At 44.1% G+C, this 12,910-nt stretch overlaps 2 protein-coding genes and 2 non-coding genes across 12 annotated transcripts in view; all 4 read right to left on the minus strand.

Moving 5' to 3' along the window:
* The window catches only part of clasp1a (cytoplasmic linker associated protein 1a), an 83,031-nt gene extending 78,250 nt beyond the window's left edge, over positions 1 to 4,781 (minus strand). For all 9 annotated transcript variants that reach the window (XM_064326749.1, XM_064326748.1, XM_064326747.1 and 6 more), the window contains exon 1: positions 4,452 to 4,781. In XM_064326749.1, coding sequence (XP_064182819.1) covers positions 4,452 to 4,646 — 195 coding nt within the window. In that variant the 5' untranslated portion in view covers positions 4,647 to 4,781. The remainder of the gene's footprint in view (positions 1 to 4,451) is intronic.
* A 4,436-nt stretch (positions 4,782 to 9,217) lies between these two features.
* On the minus strand, positions 9,218 to 12,907 carry nifk (nucleolar protein interacting with the FHA domain of MKI67). Its single transcript, XM_064326753.1, has 6 exons — positions 12,673 to 12,907; positions 12,090 to 12,218; positions 11,388 to 11,496; positions 11,082 to 11,293; positions 10,864 to 10,926; positions 9,218 to 9,751 (listed from the first exon to the last, which is right to left on the minus strand). Exons 1-6 carry the CDS (start codon positions 12,787 to 12,789, stop codon positions 9,614 to 9,616), a joined length of 768 nt encoding a protein of 255 aa, XP_064182823.1. The 5' UTR covers positions 12,790 to 12,907; the 3' UTR covers positions 9,218 to 9,613.
* Positions 10,521 to 10,645, minus strand: LOC135252078 (small nucleolar RNA ACA64). Its single transcript, XR_010329308.1, has one exon. It is a non-coding gene; the product is annotated as a small nucleolar RNA ACA64 (small nucleolar RNA).
* Positions 11,570 to 11,697, minus strand: LOC135252077 (small nucleolar RNA ACA64). The gene has a single exon (XR_010329307.1). It is a non-coding gene; the product is annotated as a small nucleolar RNA ACA64 (small nucleolar RNA).
* Positions 12,908 to 12,910: the final 3 nt, after the last annotated feature.

The raw sequence follows: 12,910 nt of genomic DNA on the forward strand, positions 1-12,910 counted from the left end.
CAGCTCCATCACCCCCAACTCCATCCCCCCCAACTCCATTACACCCAACTCAAACACACCCAGCTCCATCACACCCAGCTCCATCACACCCAACTCCATTACACCCAACTCCATCACACCCAACTCAAACACACCCAGCTCCATCACCCTCAACTCCATCACCCCCAACTCCAACACGCCCAACTCCACACCAACTCCAGGACGCCTGCGTGGCATGTGGCAGCCCACGTGAGGCCTGCTGCTTGGCACAAATCAGTCACATGCAGGCTTCCTGCCAAAGGCTTTTGTTAAGTGGACCCAGCTCACAGGAAGCAGCCGAGCTCTATCAGAAAGAGAAACAAAGACTGCGCTAAAGTACTGATCCTGGACTTATTCTGCGACTTTCCCACGCTGGTTACAGTTTGGATTAGGCAAGGGTAGGCTGATCTGCCATCAGTTGTTGGGAGGTGGGAGTCAGGTTTTTGCTTCCTGTTCTCTGAGGAACTCGCCTATGATGACTGTTAGCACAGGGACGCACTCTTAAACAGGAAAGGCCCATTTTACTGATGTTGAACAACACACATTTTTGAATGGCGGCATTGGCCATCGCAGAAAGAAACATTAAAAAACATTTTCTTGAGCTGCAAATGTTTAAGTCTGAAAGCAGGTTCATCCTATGTGGTGCCAGGAAGGGAGGTGAGGTGATGTCCACCAGGGGGCAGCACCAGCCCAACAGACAGGTATGGCAACAGCTATGATGCATTGTAATCACTACAGCTGTGGCTCATTACCTAATTGCTGGGCCTAATAAAAGGCCTGGTTCACAGCCCTAAAGAGAAGAGGGTTTGGACTGGTTGAGGCTATGTTGGGTTCTTTGGAAGACTTGCTGCCTGCCCTTTTTCCCTGTCCTGCTTTTTTGTTTTGAAGGCTTTTTGGCTTATTTGCTTATTTGCTTATTTGTTTTTGTGCAATAAAATGTGGTAAGCCAAAACTTCTGTGGTTTTGTTTCTGGTAGTCCATCACATGAACAGTGGCCACCCCCCAGCCCTGCATCACATCTATTTCATGAAAACAAATGTTCAAATTTCATTCCTGTCATTTACATTTTCTTCAGAACTGGGCTGGTGCGTTCTCAATGCCAGCTGAAACAGACCAAAACTAAACCTGTTCAAGTACGATAAACACGCCAGCACACAAATTACCCGACAACAGTTCTATCAGACATTTAACCGAAAAGACTGAATGTGTTCAACTACCCTCTGGTTTGCAGTTTCACAAAACTTGTTCTCAGAGTACAGCCCTTACCTCTGCCATACAATAAAGCACTAAACCCTTACACTCTCATTACAACCGCTGTTATCAGAGTACATTAATAGCTGATCATTTTACTCAACCGTACTTTCACTTGCACTTTGATTAAACACAGGGAAAACACCTGAAATGGTAACAAAATCTTTCCCTTGTTCTTGGGTGGAAACTGCACATGCAGTATGAGCTATTAATGCGACAGCATAATAGTGACTTTCACAGGGACGTTCAATTAATAATCAAATAAAAGCATATCTGTTGAATGTGCCAACAGCTAGTCTGAAGAAACCTCCAGTTTCCTGCAGCTGGCTGGAGGTCCACCCACACTGGATCTGGTCCCACCTCTTTTAGCCGAAACAACTGTGGTTCCAGGCCAGTGATCATTATTCCTGGTCCTGGCGGGCCAGCCGGTCCACTTATTCTTGTTATTACTCAATACTTAATTGATAAATTAAAGCAGTTGATTATAGTTACCTCGCCTGGTTCCTTGGGAATGAACAGGTTGCTGATATTAAGGTGAAAACAAAAACCAGCAGACCCTGCGGCCTGCCAGGACCAGGAATGAAGATCACCGTTACGGGCCGTCAGAACTGCCCAGGGACCAGGCAGGTTCACTGATGTTAATAGCTCTGGGATGGTGGTGTACCCGCTATTATTTCATCCACATAACCTGAGCATCAGTAGAACTGCACAGTCACTGCAGAGCTCTGATGCCTGAGAACCAGCCTGCTGAACACAGATTTCTGTGGAGTCCCGTGGTGAACACGGGCTCATCCTGCACAGAACCACAGCTGCAGACAGCGAGCCCTGCATCTACAAGCAAGAGTCAAACTCGGGACTTCAAATTTAGACACCATTCCCACCATCAGAGCTAATCGAAGGTTTGTATACGCACAGTCCCCCCCCCCCACCGCCCCTATGGCTTACACAGATTACACTCTTGCTCCTGATTGATTAGTCATGTCTGTTCTTTGCTCTTCTCTGTAACCGTGTTAACGCAGAGCCTACAAAGGAAAACAAACGCGTCGCCTCCCGGAGCGTGAGGAGTCACGTTCCCGCTTCCAGCCGCCAGCGGTGCCAGCGCTCCCCGTCCGAGGGGCGAACGCGCCGTTCCAGTCTGCCTGTCTGTTCCTGCTCAAGGCCCTCCCGCAGACGGGCCAGACGCTTTGAAACGCCGCCCGCCTGATTTTCTATTTATTTATTTATTCATTTTCGCGGCTGATCTTTTTCCAAGGAAGCCGCGCCTTTCGTTATTATCGTTAAAACCAGGAGCCTCCAGAATAACGACGAAAAAAAAAAATGCAGAGTCAGCCTGCGCGGCTCTCTCGGGTTAAACAGTTCCGCAGACAGCGCTGTCAGAGCGAAGATATGAGCGCGCGTGCGCCAGGCTTCAACAGCCCCTCGGAAACCCCAGAGCACAGCCGCTGTTTACACAAACCCCCCATTAGCAGCACAGACTCTCTCTCTCAAGGGCCCGCTTCCCCAGGACACCCCATCGATGGCTCAGCGGTAACCATCGGCAACGATCGGCACAGCAAACCATCAAGAGGAAATGTCACAGACATTATTAGAGGTCAAGTTTGCCATTTGGTGTCTGCAAATTCAAATCAGGGAACCGTTTCAAAACCATTTCCCATTCAGCTCTTTTTTTTTTTCTTTTTTAAAACAGCTCTGCACTCCTATTGGCCACAGTAGAAGCAGAAGGCCCCACCCACTGAGGTCACAACTCACTGAGGGGGAGAAAACAAAGCTTAAAATCGTTATCTCCTACACAAGGGTAATTGAGGATTGCTTTTCCAGTCTGTTGCTGGACGTGAACTTTAGAATTTCCCAACGTGAACTGAGAGTTCTATCGACGTAATGACAGCCAGGAAACTGAAGAAAAACTTAAAATGGCCTTTTTCACTCAATAAGCTCCCTCCGTCGTCCGCTCCACTGACGAAACCGACACCAAAGCTTGAAGCACCCAATCAGAGCCCGTTCTGCAGAATTCCTTCGCCAATTCTCCGTACGGGGCCCCCAAACTGCTCCCACTGTTCCAACACTAATGAGGGCAACAACATTAATTAAACATCTTCACATCAATAGCCGTCCGTTCTAACAACACTGAGCAATCCCCTTCGAGTTTGAGCCAAACTGTGATTGCAGGGACTTCAATAGAGCAAAGGGGCCAATGTTATCCCCAGCAAAAAAAACTTCCTGAGCCAAAAACAAACCTATAATTCCCCACCTAACCCCATCTCAACTATCCTGAGCAAGTGTGGCCACGTTTAGACAGACATTGTGCAGTAAGCTTTGGATCATAACGTCAGAAAAAAAACAAAAAAGTGCCAAAAGATTAAAGAGATTACCGTCTCAAGAATGCAAACAATGAGCCAGAGTGCCCTGACCCAAGTTACTGTGGCTGCTACGTGTGCTGTACAATCGCGGTGTTAGGCAGGGGGTACGGGAGGGCTCAACTTCATTAGGACACAATCGCATTCCAGAACTCAAGCTGCCGTCTGCCTACTGGCCCGTGACCTTGCCAATCAAAACAAAACCAAGAGCCCGTCCATGTTGTCTCTTCATCCCCAACACTGAGAAAGACCGCACTTTGATCGGGCCTAATCCAGAGGCCCTTAACGAAAGCATTGCCTGGAGAAGCCCAGCTGGGTGAACACTCAGCAAATAGGTATTCCATTGGAAAAGTCTAGTGTTACCAGAGTCAATAAGCAAACGTCTGCCATTTTGAACACGGCAAATGTCTCAACTTACAAACTACAGGAACATGAGCAGACCAAAGGACAGTCAGGATCTGAGGCTCAAGCAATGTGCGTCCACTTTATCTTCAGTACCTTTTTTCTTTAAAATAAAGTCGACATTAGCAGTCACTTGTTACTGACAAACGTTTATTGTAAACTACCAAAAAGACGTGTGTTTTTGGCCTATGACCACAGACAGAAAAAAGAGTTTCCCAGTTTTGGTCTGGTCTACGATCACAAGAGCAGGGACAACTCGACCAGCTGTCGCATTTACACATTTGCCGAGATATGATCTCATGGTCAAAAATACCATGAGATCATCATGGTCAAAATCCAAGCCAACTGCCAAAAAAAACCGAAATCCCAAACTTGCAAACACAGACCAGGGGTTGCGTCCTCAGGAAATGCGCCACCCTCCCTCACCTTGAAGTTGCTGGAGTTGACCCAGGTGGTGGCGATTGCGTCGACCATACGGTCCAGCATGGTCTGGTCCTGCTCCAGGTCCTGGGATTTCTGCCTGTCGGCGATGAAGTCGATGATCTCCTGCCCCACCTGCAGACGCCGGCCCACGTCCTTCTGCAACACCTGAGCCAGGCAGCTCTCCATGCTGGGCTCCATGTTCAGGCCCAAACTCCCCCCGCGAGAGACCAGGGGAGCGTCAGCTAGCAGCGGCCCGCGGGCGTGTGTGCCCCCGGATTAAACAGAAGAACACGCGTACGCTCACGCGCGCGCACACACACGGCTTTTTATTTTTATCCCGAAAGGGATGACCCTAGATTCGCTGGGGGCGAGCGAGATGCCACAGCTCAGAGACGCGGGTTCTAGAATGGCAACAATGCACCATGTGTGTCTTGGTGGCAGCTGGTGCTGGTGGTGGTTGGGGCCTTTTTAAAAAAAATGGAAGCCAAACACAGCTAGCGGCAGCAGCGCTGATGACGGCGGAGACGGCGGTAACTCGAGACGGAGAGGGAGGGTCCGGAAGGGCGGTGCTTCATAATTCAGTAGTGCTTCCTTCCTGGGAGTCCTGCGAGAGAGATGAAGGCATTTAAGCACACGCTGCCCCTCTTACAAAAAAAAAAAGTGTTAAGGCACTCCACTTCCCATCCATCCCAACAGACATTCACCTGTAGTTTGCAAAGGATCGTGGGCTGTATTTACTAAGTCGGTCATGCAAATGATTACAGATATGCCCTGTGCACTTTTGGCTTGTTGACAGCATGCAAGTTCCAAATAGGGGAGCCGTGTGAAAGTCAAAGTCATGAAGACCAGTGGAGTCCAATCGCGAGGCATTTAGGGCTGTCCTAGGAAAAAAACCAGAGAAAGTGACAGGCTAAATCTGAACCCTGCATTTACGATGCTTCCATCTAAGGGAGATGTTTATATCTAAGGGAGATGAGTCGCTTTCCAACTGAACACATCCCTGTGGAATCCACTTTCAAACAGACTTATTTGTTTAATTTTCCCCAGAAAACTTGATGTTGATTTTAAGCTCCAGCTAGATATCACCTAGGTGGTGTATGCTAATAATAAGAACAAGGAGGCTATTCTCTGAACAGCTTGGGGAAATACCTAAAACTCCATTCAGGTGGATACCTCAGAGAATTTAGATAACTGCTTTTCCAACCGTCAGCCCAGGCACAGGGATACTGTGGTAGTGGGGACGGAGGGTTATACACCTGATATGATATATGCACACTCCCAATGAACCCCTTAACCTGATCTTTTTCAGTAACAAGCATTTGCAAGAAACATATACTACATGACCAAAAGTATCAGGACACCTCTTAGTCAGGGGCTGTTTTTCATGGTTTGGGCTAGGACCCTCAGTTCCAGCGAAGGCGAATCTTAATGCAACAGCATACAATCACAGTCTAGATGATTCTGTGCTACCCCAACAGTCTGGGGAAGCCCCTTTCCTGTTTCAGCATGACAATTTCCCCAGGCATACAGCAAGGTCCAAATAGAAATGCTTTTGTCCAGAACGGTGTTGAAGAACTTGGCTGGCCTGCACAGACCCCTGACCTCAAGCCCATCCAACACCCTTGAGATCAATTGGAAAGCCAACTGCGAGCCTAATCGCCCAATCAGCGCCCGACCTCACTAATGCTCTTCTGGCTGAATGGAAGTAAATCCCTGCAGCTATGCTCCAACATCTACTATAAAGCTTTCCCAGAAGAGTGAAGATTATTATGGCAACAAAGGGCGGACCAACTCCATATTAATATCCATGATTTCGGATGAGACGTTGGATGTCAGGTGTTCACATACTTTTGGCCATGTAGTGTATAAACATAAATGTTAGTTATGTCAGTCACCCAGTGTATGTACATCAGCCAAGAATCATAATAATAATTAAACATATCTCTAATTCAAAACAGGTTTTTGACAATACAAGATGGCTTAAAGTTGGCTTACATCTGTTGTAAACATTCTTTAATTGGCCAAATGTGTCAGTTCTGATGTAAACGCCTGCTCTCCAGCACAGCAGAGACCGTATGTAATTATTGATAAAATGCAAATATCAGACCAAAATATAAACCAAATAATATGTTGACATTTGAAATACAACCATAGCAGTCTTGATGCATGTCATTTTAATTTCCAACGAAACCAGATTTTTTATTTTGTCCCGTTCTAAAACGAATGAATTCAGAGCGAAAGTATGGAATACTTGGTCTTCGCTTTTAGGCGATTGAAGCTGGTATTCTTAGTCGCACACGAGCATCTGGTAAAAAAGCATTTATTCTCCGGAGGTCTTTTGCTACAAGCTCCATATATTCCAGTTTAATGTGGGATAGGGAGGATACTGCCAAACGCCGACGCTATCCTTACGCTAAAATAGGTTAAGACTGCAAAACCGGAGTCCAGTCAGCAAATAAATCATGCATGTTAATAAGCTTTTAAAATAGAAATACGGTTCTGTATGGCTTAGTTACTCATGTAATGGTATTAACCCGACAGTAACTGACGTTAGCCAAGTTAGCTCGCTAGCTTATCAGCGATAGGAAACTCCACCACCGAGCCGGACGTTCCTATCAGTTGGTTTAGCTGTTACATAGCGAGCTTCTGTTTATGTAATGAAGAGTACACATAAACAAACTGGTTAATTACTCAGATTTTTTTTCCAGCAAGCAACCAATTTTCTACCGTTTCAAGCGATGGAAATGACAGGACATCAGCAGCCCGCTGTCGATGGCCGTTCAGCCAAAAGCAGCAGGCCTTATATTTACACAAACGCTTTGGTAGCTTTCCGTTCTTTCAATAATACAGGGCACCATCTCTATTCGGCTAAATACATTATCGCCAATAAAATTATATCACACAGTATATATCATAGTTATATACATAGTAACAGAATATTTGTGAATTATTTGTGACATGTATCATAACTAAGCAGTCCCAACAGTATTAGTAGTCGGGGCAGCGCATTTCGCAAGCAGAACCAGTGTCGTTAGCAAGCTAGTCGAAGCGCCCTGCATCTCACTGCCTCTGATGCGCTCTACATTCGCAAGGCTGGCCACAAAACATCCGATTATCCATCATCATTCATGCACAGCATCCTCAGTCAGTAGTCAAACAGTTAGTTGCGTATCACAATATACAAAGCGAAACGCATATTAAACCATTTTATTCTTAAATAACTTGCTTATATTGTATTACAATAGCAACAATGTCCACTATCCCATTGATTAGTTGGATTACTAGTTAGCTCGCTACATGCTCATGAACTAACTAACATCACAATTTAGCGAGGCTGGCTAAATAAATTATTATATATGCTAGGTGAATTGTAAAGCCACTTACCATGCCCAACTCTGTGCAATTAGTGTGGCTAATTGAAAATGCGCTTTTTATTAGCTAAACAGCAGCGCTGAGATTCCTCTCCACCCCGTACACTGCAGGATGAGAATGGAGACGCTGCTGCGCGTGCGCAGCGCAGTGCTGCCGAGCAGGCGCACATACACGCTGCCGCGCAAGAATGGAGGTCCTGTAACGCAGGCGCAGATCAGTGCTACCGTACGCCCCCTTAGCAGTGGCCACTAAACTGTACGGACCCGACTGACTCTACCAGAGACTCTAAGCATATTTGACTGTACTGGGCATCTAATAGCAACACCACCCGCTGCGGGCTCTCTCAAATTCTGCTGTTAGCAGCAATGGCATGTAAATTATTTACTAACCATGACGCTTCCGTTCAAGATGACCAGAATCACAAAAGGGGTTCAACAATGAGGTGTAATTTATAGCTGAGAACTAGTAAGTGGAGGTCGTAATTACAGGGGGAAACAATGGTGCTGCATTCCAGGTATACAATAAATGTAAGACTTTTCAAGCCAAGCTGCGAGGAAGAATACCAACCATCCTGGTTACCATTTAGTAGGTAAGCAGGGATAAAATTTCCGGATGATGATTACACTCGTTGTAATGACCTGGCTTGGAATGGAGGAAATAACTAATTAGCCCTTCACTCACTTAACAGCAACGTTCTAACCTATTTTTACACAGTCTATGGTTCTAACACATAAAACCAAGTACGAAGTTCTGACCTCCAACGAAACATCATAGGGAAACAGGTCACGTATTTACCAACTATAGTAAACTGAAACCACTGACAGCTACATTATCATATAATGCCAGGGATCCCTGAATCACCATGCTTTGGCTACTTCCTAACCTGTAGCCTATAAACACAGGAAACTCTAATGTTGTACTATAATGTTGTTTCAATTGTAAGCGCGCGTCTTGAATCGATATAAAGTGTTGCTGAATTGCTGGCCATTTTGCAATCGTCCGTTAAAAGGGAAAGCAAACAATTAAGTTCCGCGTTTTAAAATAGTCCAAAACAAGCTCGGGTGGAACGGCATGGCTGGAACAAAGGTTTAGGAAAATGTTGAGTGGACCGATTTCACAGTTCTTTACTGGAACGATAGCGCCATCTTGTGATTGCGGCGCAGGAGCACGACTGAAACAGAACAATGAAAAGTGGCATCAAACAATGGATTTTCCATAAGGATGGGCTAATCCTATTTGGCAATGCCAGTTTTTATGAATCATCCAAATGCATTTCTTCATGAGAAGGGATTAGAATCTGTACAAATCTCAAGACACAAATTAACCATTCTCCCCTGATTAAATAATGAAGTTTGCAGATAACGTTTCCAAAACATTTGAGGTTGTACATCTACAAGTGAGCCATACAAGTCAAATTTAATTAAAAATACACAAGTCATTTGATATTACACACATTATACAATTAGATTTACATGTAGGATTCAAATGACTCAGTCTCTGGATAATTTAAGGTCCTCCCCACAGGAAGATATGGGTGCATCACTTAAACCAAACCTCAATGCAAACCAAACCTCAACAATGCAAACCCTATACACATTAGGATTTCTCTCCAGACGCCACTTCTGCAAATCTACATGCAATCCAGCCACATACACTTAATTTTATGAGATTCAGCAATTCAATCCCATTGTAAAATGTCTTTTCATGGCCTTTTCAGGCAGTTTTCGTATTTTAACAGTGCGGGGATTGGCATTGTCCATTGGATATCAGTCCTGAGAGGAACACATTTCCCTTTATGTTGTCTTTTTTCGTTTAGACTTCTTTGGTGCTGGTTTGACTTTGATTATAATCTCATCGTCTTCATCGTCATCATCAATTTTAACGGACTTCCTCTTCTCCAGGATGGATGGAGTGCACACAGGGGTAATGTCCTATTAGGAAAAGACATCAAATCAGTTGAAAATGTGTTATTTCATCATAGAAATGTGAACATTCAACTCCTGTCCATTAAATACATACTATGTAGGACTTTTACCTTGAAAATATTACAAATAACTATGCAAAGGCAACTCCATGATGTACTGGCAATCTGTCTTTACGCCCTTTCGGCAAATTTGTGCACCTTTACCGGTATTTGTTATTCTATAATGTGTATGGGGCGTTTCTAGGCGTGGCACAGTTTTCAGTGTGGGGAGGGGTGGGTGTGGCCGCAGAGCCAGATAGAAGTCCAGATACGGCGAAGCAAAAAAGACAAGCCGACAGGGCTCCTTCAAGAACTACAGTTAACTTTGGAATTGCTTTTCCTGTGGTATCACCTGAACATTGGCAAGGGGATTAAAAGTGATGCGGAGTTGGCTTAGTTTCTGTTGGACCTGGAAGTAAGATTGCCAGCAGTGCGAGGCTGGTCACAATAAGGACTTTCGAGGGTCTGAAATTTACTCGTTTAAAGTTCCAAAGTTAAAACCACTATTACGTTCACCATAATGTAATTAAGCTATAATCGAATCTGCCTTCTTACTGTTGCTCACGGTCACTCAAGTTGGCTCACTTCACAGTACTAACATTACCTTTAGCTATCCAGCTAGCTACGTTAGGTGGGGTAACTTATTCAGCGTGAGTGGGTGGGGTTGAAGATGGAGGAGGAAGCTTCTTTGATTGTAAACACAAGCTAGGAAATTCTTTATAGTATGCCTTTATTGTAAATGTGGACACACAGGTCTTATTCCACTGTTATAAAAGCAGGCAATGAGCTTAATGTATCCCTGTTCTTTAGGCAGTTATCTCACCCCAGATAACTGACATGTCTGAGGCGATTTTCAGGCTGTGCCACAAAACATTTACTCCTATAATACAGCACATGGAAATATAAAAATTATCAGTATACTATATCAAAACTATTTATTTAAAGTATTTCCATGAAAGAACTTCTAAGTGTCATTAAAATTAAGATTGGATTGCCTTTATTTTAAAATGACTGGAATCTCAGTTCTGACAAAATGGTGTCATGTACTATATGAATACACCTAATGTGCATTTTACTTACTTGACTGCAAATAGATGCGTTTGTGTCGTCTGCAGACATCTTATTTTTGGACACCTGAGAAGCCTTCGGACATAAAAAAAAACAGCCATTTAAAGTGTTATACACATTACAACATTCATACCACATTCAAGTCATACCTTTCCATTCAACAATTAATGCATATATATATATTTTTTTATTAAGTGCTTCGCCTCGATGAGTCTGAATATCAAACTTACGAATCCCGGGAAGTCATAGTCGATTCCCTTCTCTGCTAGCTTCTTGCGCAGCTTGGATTCTTTCTGGAGCAGTTTGCCGGTCATGCGTTTGGTTTCTTCGGGCGTACGCTTCTTGTTGTAGCGCTTGACTGCAGGGAACGAAGGCTTCTTAAAGAACTTCTGAGATCCGACAAACAGCCGGCTGTGGACCCTCTCAGGCGGCACCAGACTACCTATTTGGACGAGAAGAGAACAGCCTCGCTTGAACGATTCAGACTACACGCATGACAGCTTGATAAATGTTTATTCTGTTAATCTCATACTCACACTTTATAAGTCTTTCCCCCATGAGATAATTATTCATGGTTTCTGCGACAATTTTGGCCACTTCATCACATTCAAACTCCACAAAGGCATAACCCTTGCTCCCACCGGTCTGAAAGGAAACGGGTAGTAACTTAATTTACCAAAATTATTTTACAAAGATTAATTCTTAAAGCAGAAAATTCATCTGTGGGCACATGGGTTTCATTGCACTGCTAAAGCAAGCAAGCAATAAGCTTAATGTACCATTTTTCTGTAGGCACAGTTATCTTACCCCAAACAACTAGGACATCTGGGGTAATTTTCAGACTGTGCCACCTACCATTTCTATGTAAAACTAAGAGCACTGTAACATTTCCATCTCAATCTCCAGTTGTATTCTTTTAGTTGCAGCTTTCAATATTCAACATCACTGCCACAAATAAATGTCAGTGTAGTATACCTGAAGCCAGTGTAAGATTTCCAGTTTCCACCAAATGTGGCTATGAACCTACTGCGTAGTACATTCGATAATGATTCTTATCAACACACCAAGGTCTAATTTACTCTCACCAAAACATTTTTAAATGCTGGGGGGAAAATCTCCACAGAAAATAATCAGAATCAACTAAAGTTAAACAGAATGAACTGCATATGAAATCTGTAGCAGGGACTATGTAATATTTTGTTATTAACGCTCTTAATACTGGACACATTGCCATTCACCTTCTTGCTCCTGGACAGCCGTAACCTCTGCACCGTCCCAAACTGTCCGAAATAGTGTCGGAGTTGGGGCTCAAACAGCCCATTTGGAAGATGGCCCACGTAAATCACTCCTGGGTTTAACGATTCTCCCTAAACAACAGAAAAATTGTTGCAGTCTTTGATTATTCACATTACTTTGAAATAATCTAGAATCTTGATTATGGTAATCACACGCACAATCACGTTAACGTTAAGCAATCCTTGCATTAGCGAACGAACAGACTTCTTTGGAAAAAACAGTTTTAGCCGACAAACTAATTTCTATAGTTACATTAATACCGGGATGAACTTCATAGTTAATCCTGCAGTGACCAGCCAGTAGGCCAGTACCATCACCGAATGTAAAACTTCAGATACCTTGTTACACCAATAATTTTCTATCGGTTTCTTTAAATGTTCCTAATAGCTCTGGAAAATGGTCTAAGTCAATAACAAGTCTAAGAGATCCGAAAAGTTGAGAACAACTTAGGCAGCAAAGTAACCTCAACAGCTAAGGCTAACGTTAGCCAGTGAGCAGCTGTCGCATGGCTCGCACGGTACTCACTTTTTTGGGACGCGTTTTCACTTCCTGCACTTTCTTCTTAAATTCTGTCTCCTCTTTCGGGTTTAACGCCAGCAGACTTTTGGCCGGTTTGGCAGAAGGCGATTTACCTTCAGTCATGGCAAAATTTTTGATCGTAAAAATCTTCAAATATCAAACTATCACACCACCACGTCCCTGTGCACACCACGTTGCTGATTGCACTTCTCACGATTCTCACCAACGACACAAAACCAACGTT

The sequence above is a fragment of the Anguilla rostrata genome, chromosome 3, assembly GCF_018555375.3.
Source record: "Anguilla rostrata isolate EN2019 chromosome 3, ASM1855537v3, whole genome shotgun sequence".
In the NCBI taxonomy this organism is placed as follows: Eukaryota; Metazoa; Chordata; class Actinopteri; order Anguilliformes; family Anguillidae; genus Anguilla; species Anguilla rostrata.

What these genes read in the sequence shown, in the direction of transcription:
- nifk (XM_064326753.1), bottom strand. Translation starts at nt 12,789, where the DNA reads ATGACTGAAGGTAAATCGCCTTCTGCCAAACCGGCCAAAAGTCTGCTG. An exon ending in GGGGGAAAGACTTATAAAGT is followed by an intron (nt 11,294 to 11,387) that starts GTGAGTATGAGA and finishes TCGTCCAAATAG; the next exon opens with GTAGTCTGGTGCCGCCTGAG. An exon ending in ACTATGACTTCCCGGGATTC is followed by an intron (nt 10,927 to 11,081) that starts GTAAGTTTGATA and finishes TTATGTCCGAAG; the next exon opens with GCTTCTCAGGTGTCCAAAAA.